Source organism: Glycine max, chromosome 20 (assembly GCF_000004515.6).
Source record: "Glycine max cultivar Williams 82 chromosome 20, Glycine_max_v4.0, whole genome shotgun sequence".
Classification (NCBI taxonomy): Eukaryota; Viridiplantae; Streptophyta; class Magnoliopsida; order Fabales; family Fabaceae; genus Glycine; species Glycine max.
The window spans coordinates 5,010,126-5,023,443 of record NC_038256.2 but is presented as its reverse complement, the minus strand read 5'-3'; the positions used below and the strand labels follow the sequence as shown (position 1 = coordinate 5,023,443).

At 31.8% G+C, this 13,318-nt stretch overlaps 1 protein-coding gene across 1 annotated transcript; it reads left to right on the top strand.

Annotated features, from left to right (window-relative positions):
* The first annotated feature begins 344 nt into the window (after positions 1 to 344).
* Positions 345 to 2,811, top strand: LOC102662409 (B3 domain-containing transcription factor LEC2). The gene is made up of 6 exons (XM_006605502.4): positions 345 to 803; positions 1,160 to 1,234; positions 1,760 to 1,860; positions 1,946 to 1,992; positions 2,092 to 2,165; positions 2,434 to 2,811. Exons 1-6 carry the CDS (start codon positions 345 to 347, stop codon positions 2,809 to 2,811), a joined length of 1,134 nt encoding a protein of 377 aa, XP_006605565.1.
* The last annotated feature ends 10,507 nt before the right edge of the window (positions 2,812 to 13,318 follow it).

Sequence of the window (13,318 nt, the reverse complement as noted above, 5' to 3'; positions counted from 1 at the left end):
CAATTTTTTTTTATATTTTGAACTTGCAATTTATGTGTTTTTGTTCAGTGCATTTGATTACAACTCAGATGAGTATTCCAATGTCACAACGTTCCCTCCACTTGTTACCCACTTCAACATCTTCCTTCCTCTCTCTTGTTTCCTTTTCCTTCCTTTTCTTTATTCTCGTTCACAATCCTTGCATTTATTTTTGTCATACTTTTTTTTTTATATTTTTGTTTGCTTAATTGGCACTACCACTGCACCTAAACAACTTCTTATAAGAGCCTCATACACACACACACTCTCTCAATTCACTCAACACTCAAAACAAAAACCTTGAAGCCTGTTAATTTCTCACCAAAATGGAAAACTTTTTTGTGCCATTTTTAAAAAAAAACCCCAACCCATCAATCACCACTACTGGTGGCAATGGCTCATCTTCATCAAACCAAACAAGCCTTGTACAACCAAGCACATATCCTCAAAATTTCCCTTACAATACTAGTGTAAAACTTAACTTTCCAGAACAACCTTATTTCATTCCTTTGTATCCCTTTCCAACAGGACAAGTTAGCTTTTCTAATCAACCCTATGGAATGCCAAATTCGGAACTTCAAGGTTCGAGGGCATGCATGACCAAAGCTACAAGGGAGAGATGGAGACAAGTAAGACAAAGGAGTAAAAATTCTACTCTTGTCGCTCCTAATTCAGTTCTAGAAAGGACAACAAGAGAACAATTTGTTCCTAATGGAGGGTCAAATGTGAGGATCACAGTCAAACAACACAATGCAACCAAGTTTTTTAACACCCCAAACGGGAAGGTGATTGGTTCTCTTAAAATATGCTTTCCTTTCTGCATTAAGGCCTTGTATGTTCATTGATTTCAATGTTTTCTAAAATTTTCATTCACAGTTTGTCGCTTAAGAAATTAATAATGTTTTAAGAAAATAAATGAAGAGGATGAAAAGATATCTTAATTGTTTTATTTTGGAAATAATTTTTTAAACTTGATCAATTTTGTGTGAAAAATAATTATTGAGTAAGGACTAATTATTTCAGAAAAAAAATTTTAGAACAAAAATGTTTGAAGGGAATTAAACATGCCTATATGTAGGATTTTTTTCTTTTGAGTCTTTTAATTATTATTTTTTTAACAATTCCCATTGTCTAATTGCAGAAGCTAGAAGAAATTTTGACAAAGAAGTTGAATAATAGTGATGTTGGCGTCCTAGGCCGCATTGTGCTCCCAAAGGTAAGGTTTTCTTATTTTCTTCAATTACATGTTTGGTTATCTTTCTCTTTATATACCTTCCAAGAAAAGATGAAACATTGAAGTAAAGATGCCCTATTAATGGCTCATCTTGATCAGTGAAACTTGATTTGTGATCCAGGCAGCCCAATAATTATTTTTTTTCCTAACATATCTATTTTAGCACAAAAATAGAAGGAAAAGTAAAGCAACAATGGTTATCTTTTCAGTCATAAACATATTTGTGCCTATAATTTGCAGAAAGACAAACCATTGTTGAAATTGTATTTTTCAGTTTTCAACATGAATAATTTTAAATTCTTTCTATAACATCTTTTTATTAATTCTTTTACTATAATTATTAAATATTTTTAAAAAAATTTAAGATATTAAATATAATTATTCTTTGATTGTATGACAAATCGAAATCAGTTTTAATGTTCAATACCTTCAATTATTACCTTTTGCTTGTCAAAAAGTGATATATTTTGCCCATATCCAAGTTAATAATACATATATGTTAAATAGAGAGAGGCTGAGGATAAGCTTCCGACACTGTGGAAGAAGGAAGGAATCAATATTGTACTAAAGGATGTATATTCTGAGATTGAATGGAGCATCAAATACAAGTAAAGGAATTCTATGTAATTTATACATGTTTCTTTATTGGGTTTTTTTTTCAAGATATAGTAAGTATAAGGTGTTATTGCACAGGTACTGGACTAATAACAAAAGCAGAATGTATATTCTTGATAATACAGGTAAAATTCAATTTCTTGTGTGTTGTCAACTGTAGTACTACAATTGCAGTTTTTTGATTTTGGCATCATAAACAATTGTTTTTCGATCCAATCTTACAGGGGATTTTGTTAACCATTATAAACTTCAAACAGGAGATTTCATAACCCTTTACAAGGACGAGTTGAAAAATCTGGTTAGTTTTGCTTCCTTTATACATAATTTGGTGAACATTTATTATTAACCAAATATTGGAGGGGTGGGGGAAGAAAGGTTACACAATGTGCTCATGAAATTTTCTACTAACACTGCATGTACTATCTTTTAAGGTATAATTAGAGAAAAATTGACTCACGGAGAATTTATATAGTTTGATCTTTATACTTTTCCTTATTTTGATGTTTTTGATCTTTATACTTTTCTTTATACTTGTCTGATGTGAACAATTTTATGTGAGGAACTAGTATGTGTCGGCTCGAAAGGATCAAGAAAATCTAGAAGAATCTAAGTCCTCGTCAAACACAGGAATGTCACATGAACCAGATGCATATTTAGCTTACTTGACGAAGGAACTTAGCCATAAGGGGAAAGCAGAAGCTGCCAACAACCTTTTGAACAATGTTGAGGAAGAGGCACCAAATCAAGCAAATCAATTACATCAATTCATGCCGATGAACAATATTGTTGGGGAGGGGGCATCAAACCAAGCAATTCAAGAAGCCGCACCAGCCGCACCCGTCAATGTTAATCAAGAAAACAAAGTTGTTGACGACGATGATGATGATATCTATGGTGGCCTTGACAATATTTTCGAAATTGGAAATACTTATCAAATTTGGTAGTCAGACTAAATATGAAATGTTTAAGATTTATGTTGGATATGTTCTCTGGCATGTAAACTTGTACCCATGCATGTCTTGTCCTGCTTAATTATGTTCAATGGTCTTTTGGGATGGTGGAGAGAAAATGAGAGGGGAAACAAATATGACATTTGAATTGAAAGAAAAGTATTAAAAAATTTCAATTTTTCTTTTCAATAGTAATTTTTTTTTCTTTTTTCTAATTTTTTTAATTAAATAAAAGAAAATATATTATTATGCATATTTTATGTTTATATATATGTAAAATGATAAAAATCTTCAACTAAAATTTATTTAATTTTATAAAAGTTATTTCAACTTTCACTGTCATGAAGATTTTAGACTATTTAAAACTTTATGTAAATATATACTCATTCAACCATTAAATTATAATTTACTTATTATTTGTATTGCTTGTGCAAAATCTTGAAAAAATTAACTAAATAAAAAAACCCGATTTGATGTTTTTATTTTATATATTTAAAAAATTAAATGTATAAAATGTTATATCATATAGCATTAAATGATTTGAAATTATTACAAAATTTTGTTGCTTCACGTGTAAATGTCACTCATTCATTTAATATATAATTAATGTAAAATTTCTAAGATACAAAAATGTTCAACTAACTCTAGCTATTTCTTCAATAGAGAAAGTTGAAAGGAACTAGTGCATGGATTAAAACATAAGCCTCACTTTTCTTTTGCTTTCATCATCTTTCAATCGCAGATATATATATTTGGGTTTTTATGAAGCACATGCATGATACATCTTTTTGTTGTTCCTTTGTTTATTATTCTTCCTTAAGATCTGCTTTAAAGGAGGGAATAAAAATAAGAAATAGTTTTTATTTCAACTCCATCGCATTGAAAGTCATAGGTTGAGGACCTTGGGCCATTAATTTCCCTTCTCAAAGTGGGAGCTTATTCAATTTTGGAGACTCTCAGTAACTAGGTTTCATTGCCAAATGCCTATAAAATGTCACCATGTTTTCATCTTAGAAACATGCATGACATCCACGATAAAAGAAAAGACCAAATTAATTTAGTATGACTATTTTCTCACAATTTAAATATCTTCTCATATACTGTGAATTTAAATTTAGTCTTATAAATTAAAATTAAAATTATATTTAAACTATTTTAAAAATTATTTATATTGTATTTTTTTTACAGGAAAGTATGTGTAACCAAATTTTTGTTGGAAATAATTTGTCACTAATACTGGGGTCATTAAGATTTCAATAATGATTTATTAAAAAATATATTTAAATTGCTTTGTGACAATTAACATGTTATTTAACAATGATTGTGTTAGAATTTTGCAAAAATTACCTTATACCACACACACATACACCAATTTATTTTTTTAGAAAGAATAGGTTAACAAGTTATAATTATATTTTTTAAAAAATACACTCAAAGTATATCATTGTTGGGATGCTAATATATAATGAAGTGTTAATTTATATATTAGTTGTTTAGTCTTGGAGTATCAACATTGTTGGGATGTTAGGATTTACCTTTGATGTTTATCTGCCATAGTCTTCATTAAAAAAAATTCATTCTCTAAGCTTTTGATGGTGGTGATAATAATAATCAACTAAATATTTCCTTTTGTGATAAGTTGACAGGAAAACAAAATTCACTCCTTAAATGGGGAAACAAGTGGATCTTACAGGGAGAAAGTTGTTCAATATTGAGTTGGAGCATGGAGATAGGTTGAAACAGAAATGTGACTTCGATGGAAGCAATTTGTAAGAATTATTTTGAAAGAATGTTGTAATTATTAAGCTTTTGGTGGGAAAATTAATTTGCTCGTTATGAGATCGATTGAAGTCCATTTGGAAACACTTTGAAGGGGTGGGTGTTGTCGACATCACCATGGCTTTATATGGTAAAGTTTGACTTTGCAAAGGATAAATAGATAATGGTTGGAAATGTACCATGAATAATCTTTGATTGTTACCATATAGTTTGACTTTTGGGTGTAGACTTTGTCCCCTATGATGTGATGATCAATAGCATGTTGGTGTGCATAAAATTACGTGTCTAGGGATAGAGTATACTATGATGGAAGTGGCCTCTAAGAGCCTGATTTTGTAGTAATTGGTAGGCACTTGTTAAAGTGGAATTCATAACCATGGTTGGGTCAAGAGTATACTATGTGAGGAGGTCAACTTCAGTCAACTAATGGTGGGGTGAGTTTGGCTTCATGTAATCATTTGCTCGATGTAAAGTACGAAGGTCTCCATTTAACCTATAAATGTTGCAGTCTCTATGGTCATATTACTAAGAATTCCCTAAGAAGAAGAATGATTAAGTGGCATTGTCAAAGACCTCCAAATAGTAGCAGTGAGGGAGATTAAATATGAAAGATACATGACAACATGCAACTTTTAATTTGGTTCATGTTAGCCACGTCAATAAAGGCCATAATGGTCTCTATGGTGATTGGTTGATAGTAACTAAGGGCGAAAAAAGGCAACTAAATCCAATATACGTAATTTTGGGGGCTATAAATCCAAGATGGATGTAGGGAAAAAAATATTAGACCAATACAAATATGTTCTAATTGTTCAATAATGTAGATATTGTTGGTTAATTTGAAAATCGAGATAATACTGGATAAATCTGAAGTCGTGTATAACACTTTCAGATTGAATCAAATTTCGGGGTTCAACCAAAATTGTTCAATCGGATAAAATCAGAAGATTATAATTCAAGAGTTTTGTTTTGGTCTTGTATGTTTTGTTACCCGTTTTGCTTTCTGAACCAGAATGATTATTTATGATCAAAGAACAGGTGGTTTTTGTCAGTTGATGGAAGTTTTTTTCCTTTTAAAAACTGTCGTTGATGGAAGTTTTAGTAACTTCCATGTAACTTCCAAAATTTTGCCTAAACCGAACATATCGTTATTACATTAAAACAAGTGTGCACTCATATTTTAACATAATAAAAAGATCAATTACACTAAAATGTCCAACAAACCTCCCCCATTTTAGTGTAATTACCGATCAAATCACCAAAGTCATAACATACAACAAACTACTGCATAGATGAAATATCGTGACGATTGAATTGCATCTTAGCAAATTACACGTTTCAAATATTCGAATATTAGGGTGTCACTAAGGATTGAATCCTTTCTATTCATAATGAATATATGAAGATAATCTGCACAATAGTTTATAACATTACTCTTGCTCGACACTAGTTTACTAGCCTGTGTCCCTATCCTTCATAAGCATATCAAAGCCAAGTCACAACTTCTTGAAGCGGCTAAACTTCATGCTTATATAGGTAGTCCTTTTCTTTCTTGCACCTGCAAATGCAATTTTTCAAAAGAACCATTGAGAAGTTATACTTCAACCTCCTTAACTTACAGAACCGAACACATTCCTTTTGGGATACTTTCGATGATGTGTTCCAATCTCTACATGTTAAGCTTTCCACATTGAATTCAGCACCTAATGTCATGTTAGATGGGAATTGGGTATCTTAACATAAGAGATTTCAGATGGACTTTAATCCTAATCCCACAGCCGACCTTTTCACGAGATCTCTACTTAACCCTTTGGTTAAATGATTGGCTAAATTATGCTGAGTTCTCACAAACTCCACTGATATCACACCATGCATGATTAACTCCCGAACCATGTTGTGTCTAACACCCAAGTGTCTAGACTTCCCATTATACACTTGACTATATGCCTTAGCCAAAGTTCATATGGGGTAACCTTATTCCTTTTGTTAGGAATTCGGTTCAACAAGTAACAGGCTGTCAACATAGCCTCACCCCAAAATCCTTCACTTAAACCCGAATAGGATAACATGGAATTCACCATTTCTTTCAAGGTTCTATTCTTCCTTTCGGCTAAACCATTCTGTTGTGGTGTATAGGGAGTTGTAGTTTGATGTATTATTCCAGTAGATTGAAAATAAACCGGATCATAATACTCACCTCCCCTATCCGTACGAAGCGTTTTGATTAGCCCATTTTGATGAAGTTCTACCTCTTTCTTATAAATTTTAAATTTATCAAGAACTTCATCTTTTGTATTTAATAAATATACATAACAATACCTTGATGCATCATCAATAAAAGTAACAAGGTATTTTTTATGACCTAATGATGGAGTAGCATGCAAATCACACAAATCACTATGAATAAGGTCTAAGACTTTAGTCTCACTTTTAACATCCTTAAAAGGTTTCCTAGTGATCTTGGTCAACATGCAAGTTTTGCATTTTTCAATGTTCATATCAAAAGGAGGAATCATACTTGTTTTTGACATATCTTTTAATCTTTTGTAATGAACATGTCCTAATCTAGCATGCCAAATTTCTGATTTTGTCATATTAGTTATAGAACTACACGAGGCCATACAAACAGATTCATGAACAAAAGGAACATCAATGTTTAATTTAAACATTCCATTACAACGATAACCAAATCCAACAAACGAACCATGTCTTGACAAGATGTACTTGTCACTTTCAAGTACTTGCTTGAAACCACAATTATTTAAAACCATACCAGACAATAAGTTCTTACGAATACCAGGTACAAATAAGACATTATCCAAATACAAACTTTTTCCGGAAGTAAAAACTAAATTCACACAACCTAATCCTAGGATTGGTTCAGTTGCAACATTGCCCATCTTCACAATAGTGCCATCATCGATTGGTCTAAATTTCTTGAACCAACGACGATCTTTGCACACATGGCTTGTTGCTCCCGAATCAAACCACCAAGCAACGTCATCATCTTGCACATAGTATGCATCAGATATTAGTGATACATAATTTGAATTCATATTCGAATTAAAATTATTCACTACAATCTGACCTTGTTGCTTTTCAGGATCATTAGACCCACTTGGACCAGCCTTGTTCTTTCCTTTGAACACCCGACAATCCCTCTTTAAATGACCAGGTTTCCCACACTTCCAACATGACAATTTTGTCTGTTTGTTTGGACCTTTGATCTTATTTCCTTGAAATTTTCGTTTGTTACCTTTAGCATTGTAATTTTGCTTAACTGTTCCACTTTCCTCTACCATATTAACGAAAGAGGAACCTGCTACGTTTTTATCATTGACTTTGTCAATTTCCTGAGCCCTCAGCGACTCTCAATCATGAAATGACTACCGAGTTGAACCAGAGTCAACTCTTCCTTCTTATGTTTCAAGGTATGCTTGAAGTCTTTCAAAGAAGAAGACAGTTTATCAATTATAGATGAAACTGCAATGGATTCATCCATTTTCAAATCATGTTGAGTAAACTGACCCAAAATCCGCAGCAGTTCATTATATTGTTCCATAACAGGCCTCGAATCAATCATTTTGTAATTAAAGAAATTACTAACTAAGAATTTGTTACTTGAGGCATCTTCTGCCATATACTTGGATTCAAGAGAGTCCCATAATTCCTTAGCAGACTCAACATTTTGATAAATATCAAAGAGAGAGTCAGATATACCGTTCAGAATGTGTCCACGACAAATGTAATCGTCGTTCTCCCATTTCGAACGCTTCCTTGTTTGATCCAGAGTTTCGTCTTCCATATACACCGACATCGGTGTACTCAGCACATACACCACATTCAATGTTGTCAAGAGAAAGTGCATCTTCTTCTGCCATCTTCTGAAATCCTGCCCTTCAAACTTGTCCAACTTTGCAAACTTGCTTGTCATCTTCGAACTATTGTTCGTCATCTCGAAAAATTTGATTCAATCTTTTGTTGGTTAATTTGATAATCGAGATAATACTGGATAAATCTGAAGTCGTGTATAACACTTTCAGATTGAATCAAATTTCGGGGTTCAACCAAAATTGTTCAATCGGATAAAATCATAAGATTATAATTCAAGAGTTTCGTTTTGGTCTTGTATGCTTTGTCACCCGTTATGCTTTCTGAACCAGAATGATTATTTATGATCAAAGAACAGGTGGTTTTTGGCGGTTGATGGAAGTTTTTTTCTTTTTAAAAACTGTCATTGATGGAAGTTTTAGTAACTTCCAACCGTTGATGGAAGTTTTAGTAACTTTCATGTAACTTCCAAAATTTGCCTAAACCGAACATCTCGTTATTACATTAAAACAAGCGTGCACTCTTATTTTAACATAATAAAGAGATCAATTACACTAAAATGTCCAACTTTTGGTGGATAAAAGGAAACGTACATTTTCATGCCTTTAATGATGATTGTACGAAGGATTATTGTGTTTCAAGAAAATTGTGAAAAAGAAAAAAATTAAATCAGACGGGAACAAAAAGTGGCATTGCAACTTGCAATTCCAATAACTAATTCACTGATCATTCAAGGTCACTACTACAAAAAAAGCTTTCCTAAGACGGTCAAATATAGGATACAACGACGGTTTTGGACCGTCATGTCTTCGAAACATAAAACTTTCAACTACAGATCCGAAAACACTATCTTTAAAAGTGAGCAACTTTCAAAGACGGTGTTGAGGTAAGCACCATCTTAGAAAGCTGATTTTTAAAGACGGTGCTGACGTAAGCACTGTCTTTGAAAGTTTGTCTTCTAAGACGGTCCTGACGTAAACACCGTCTTTAAAAGTTAGCATTCTAAGACGGTGCTGATGTAAGCACAGTCCTTTAATTAAATATTATTTTTAATTATTGATATTTTTTCTGCTTGATATCCTAACAGAAAAAATATAAATAATTAAAAATAATATATATTAGCATGATTGTAATTAATATTAATGGTAAAATTTATTTAATAAATAAATATTTAAATGATAGATTAAATAAAAATAAGAGGTTCATGTATTATTTATATTTAATCTATCATTTAAATATTAATTTTTAAAATAAATTTTAATATTAATTACAACAGATTAAGAAAATAAAAATTCCTAAGACAATTTCATACAAAATACAAGTTAGTATAATTTTTTATATAAAGCTATTATAATTCCTAAGACAAATTCCTAAAATACAAAATACAAGTACCTCATCTTTGATAGGATCAATGATATTATCTCTTGCATCATACAAAAAGAGAAGCTGAAAAACAAAGAAACACTACAAGAAAGAAATATTTGAAACTTTCACAAATTCGAATTTATACATTTTTACTAAAATTTAAAAACCAAAAAAAGACTACATGAAACTAACTAATGTAAGTCATGAAATATTTTTAACTTAGATACATACCATAAGTATTGTTGGTGTTGTTGTCCAATCAGATTTGGAGTTTCACCTTTATATTATGCGATGACATTTAATGAAGTCCATGTTCATATGCAACCACATCATCACCTGCAATAACAATTTAAGTATTGATCAAGAATAAAGTCAGGTCCATCCTGCATGATTGAAGATTTTATCATACAACTTTGAAGTCTTAACTACAACACAAGATGAAACCAATGAATATTTTGGCTACTAGTACAAACTAGAACATTTCTCAAAGAATGAACATTTGTCAAGAATGAACTATTTTTTTTAGAAGTTCTGATAATTCACATTTGTCAAAAAGTTGAACCAAATGAATATCTTGACATGGTAAATAAAAGAATCAGTGAATTTCAGACTGGTAATTGCAACATGTGGTCAATCAGTGAATCAGGACAAACTCAAGCAAGGTGTTCACCTCCCAGACAATATAAAGTATAGGTCAAGAGTCTTGACCAATAACTCCTACAAGGAATTTCTTTGTTTTTTGTGCTTGCGAGTTATTATTGACCAGGGCAGAACTATAGATTATTGACCACAGAAAGAATAAAACTACAATCTCCACTTTGATATACATGTATTAAGAAAGATGTTCAATTCTTAATTATTGTCTTATTCATTAGAAAAACAAAAGTTGTCTATAGGCCACTAAGTGGAAACTCAAAAGGAAAACATTCCCAATAATAACAATTTAATGTATAGCTATTCACATATTCACTATGACAATAGCACTTAAGTTGATAGGGTAAATGTTTCCATTACCATAGTGCATGCCCCAAAACATGGCATGTAGCTGAGTATAACGTAGTTGCAGCAGCACCCATACTGAAGTCCCCGATACCAAGTTTGACTGTGCAGTAAATAGTAGTATTTAAGTCAAAACACTAGCAACTTGAGTTTAGTTAAAAGTTAAAACATTCCCATGAATACAATATAAATTGACCACTTCTTTAATGCTAAATTGACCACTTTTTTATTTTTCCAATGCATGCAGATTTCTTTTATAACTCATAGCACTCTACTTTTGAATCTACTAGGGGTTTGACATGATGCTTATCATAGACAAAATTGTATTTCCCAATTTGTGGTACATGACTATAACTAAACTCTTTTTGTTGAGTAGAACTAGTTGTAGTAACTACTAATATAACTGCAAAAGAAGGCATAGAACCACCCTAGCACAAAAACATGTAACAAGTTTGGCATTTGTATCCATTAGCAAATAAAATAGACAAAATTGGAATTGGCATTCCTAAACCAACACATCTTCCTTGTTTGCTACACGTAATAAAATTTCACCTGCATATTTTCCTTGGTTTTTAACACAAAATTCAAGAGCATATATTAAGTTGACTTGGGATTGGCCCAATCAAGTGGAGATAATTGTAGTTTACCTAGTTCCAACTTTGAAAATATTGGGTTACTACTTACTAAGAACAGTTAACTTCACAAGCCACCATGATGAATCACCTCAAGGTAGTCATCATCATTCTTGGAAGAAGAAAGTTGTGTTATCAATAGGCCTTACAATAGCCACAACATGTAAGTTGCTAATTAAGGACTAGTGACTACTAATAACTATTTGCATATGGAATTTAAGATTAGTGGACACATTGATGCTATACGTAGCATGTGGTTTATTATTATCCTTAGTAAAACAAGAAGGACATTTATAAAGCAGACTATATTCAGTTAAGAAGGGATTTAAAATGAAAAAACGATTCAATCAATGAACTATCTAAATTGTCAGGCAGAGAAGTTATGCAATCAATCACGAATCATATATCTCATGTGAAATCAATAAAACTATCTGATAGTTAGAGAGACTAATTGTAGGAAATGAAACATATATTCAAATAGTAAGCAATATGTTAATCAAAGTACTACTTTTCCTCAAGATGAATTTATTTTCCATTCTATTATGAACAATTTAATATCAAAAATCAAGCATATGAATGCAGCAGAGACAATAATCTGACAAATGCAAATTCTTGTGGTTTTCTTAACAAGTTCTTGTGGTTTTCTTAACAAAAATGCTCTATCTATTTTACCCAAAGTCTGAAACAAGTATGCATGTAATTAGACGGTACTCACAGTATGAATACTTGCCAAAGGATAATCAATAGACTGAATTTTTGTACAGGACAACTATAATACCATATTGAATTTTTAAATGGAATCTACAAAACAAAAATAGTTTAGAACATACATGATTACTTCAATAATCTTCAAATAAAAAAAGGTTTCATGTCATGAGAGGATCCTTTCCTGTAGTTAATCATACCCTGAAGCAAAAAAAAGTATGCCAGATTATATCAATGAGTTTCTCAAGTGATCATGGAAAGCCTACTATTTGGAGGCTCTATTGACAAAAGATTGGCAACGTGTGCTGCAGAAGCATCTAACCCCTCCAAATCACTAGGAGCTTCTTCTGAAATATCCCCAGCATCAAACCCTTGTAGACATGCCTCAATCAAACTAAATTGTTAATGACAGTTAAAAACAAGTTGACATTATAGTCCTATATTGAATATACAGTAAGTTAGCAAAGAACACTACATATATCACTGTAGTGTAGCAGCAAATTTTGTATAGTAAAAAAGAAAATAGTCAGAGAAAAATGGTGTTTTCAAGTGAACATTGATGAATTTCAAGAATTGAATCTTACAAGCAGTGCAAGAAATACACCAAATAAGGCTACAGGCCGTGTAGGAGCAGTTGGGCAAATCAATTTAATCTGCAACATAAATTTCAAGAAAATAAATGGCAACTGATTATCAAGTACACGTGCTTTCCAAATATTGCATACTAGCATGTGGTGAAACATCAGCTGGTGAGAAACAAACCTTGATTTGTCTTTTTTGGCTTCTTTGTTCCCACGACTTTCCCTCCACTCTTTTTGCTTTGTTACTTCACTCTTCACTCTTGACTCTTCACACTTAAACAACACAAAGCCCTAACCATACAGCTGCTTGTTTTCTTCCAAGCTTTTGTTGACCATAATGCCCCTAATTCGGTACTCATCATCACATTCACACTCTAAAAACAATATCAATACTAACTTAAAAGGTATAAATATTCAAATTCACCATATTCTCCACCACTAAGCAAATATGTGAAACTTTGAGAATACTGGCTAAAATAAAAAATGAAACAGAAGTGGAGGCAAAAGGTAAGCTTCACTAGTTTGAAATGATTTATCAGTTGATTGCCAAATATTAATCATTAGAGCAGCAAAAGTGTATATAAAACTTAAAACAAATACATGAACAAC

Excerpts from the sequence above, each read along its gene's own strand:
- LOC102662409 (XM_006605502.4), top strand. The coding sequence starts at position 345 with ATGGAAAACTTTTTTGTGCCATTTTTAAAAAAAAACCCCAACCCATCA. Across the intron at positions 1,235-1,759 it reads GCCGCATTGTGCTCCCAAAG|AGAGAGGCTGAGGATAAGCT; the intron begins GTAAGGTTTTCT and ends TATGTTAAATAG. Across the intron at positions 2,166-2,433 it reads AGGACGAGTTGAAAAATCTG|TATGTGTCGGCTCGAAAGGA; the intron begins GTTAGTTTTGCT and ends GTGAGGAACTAG.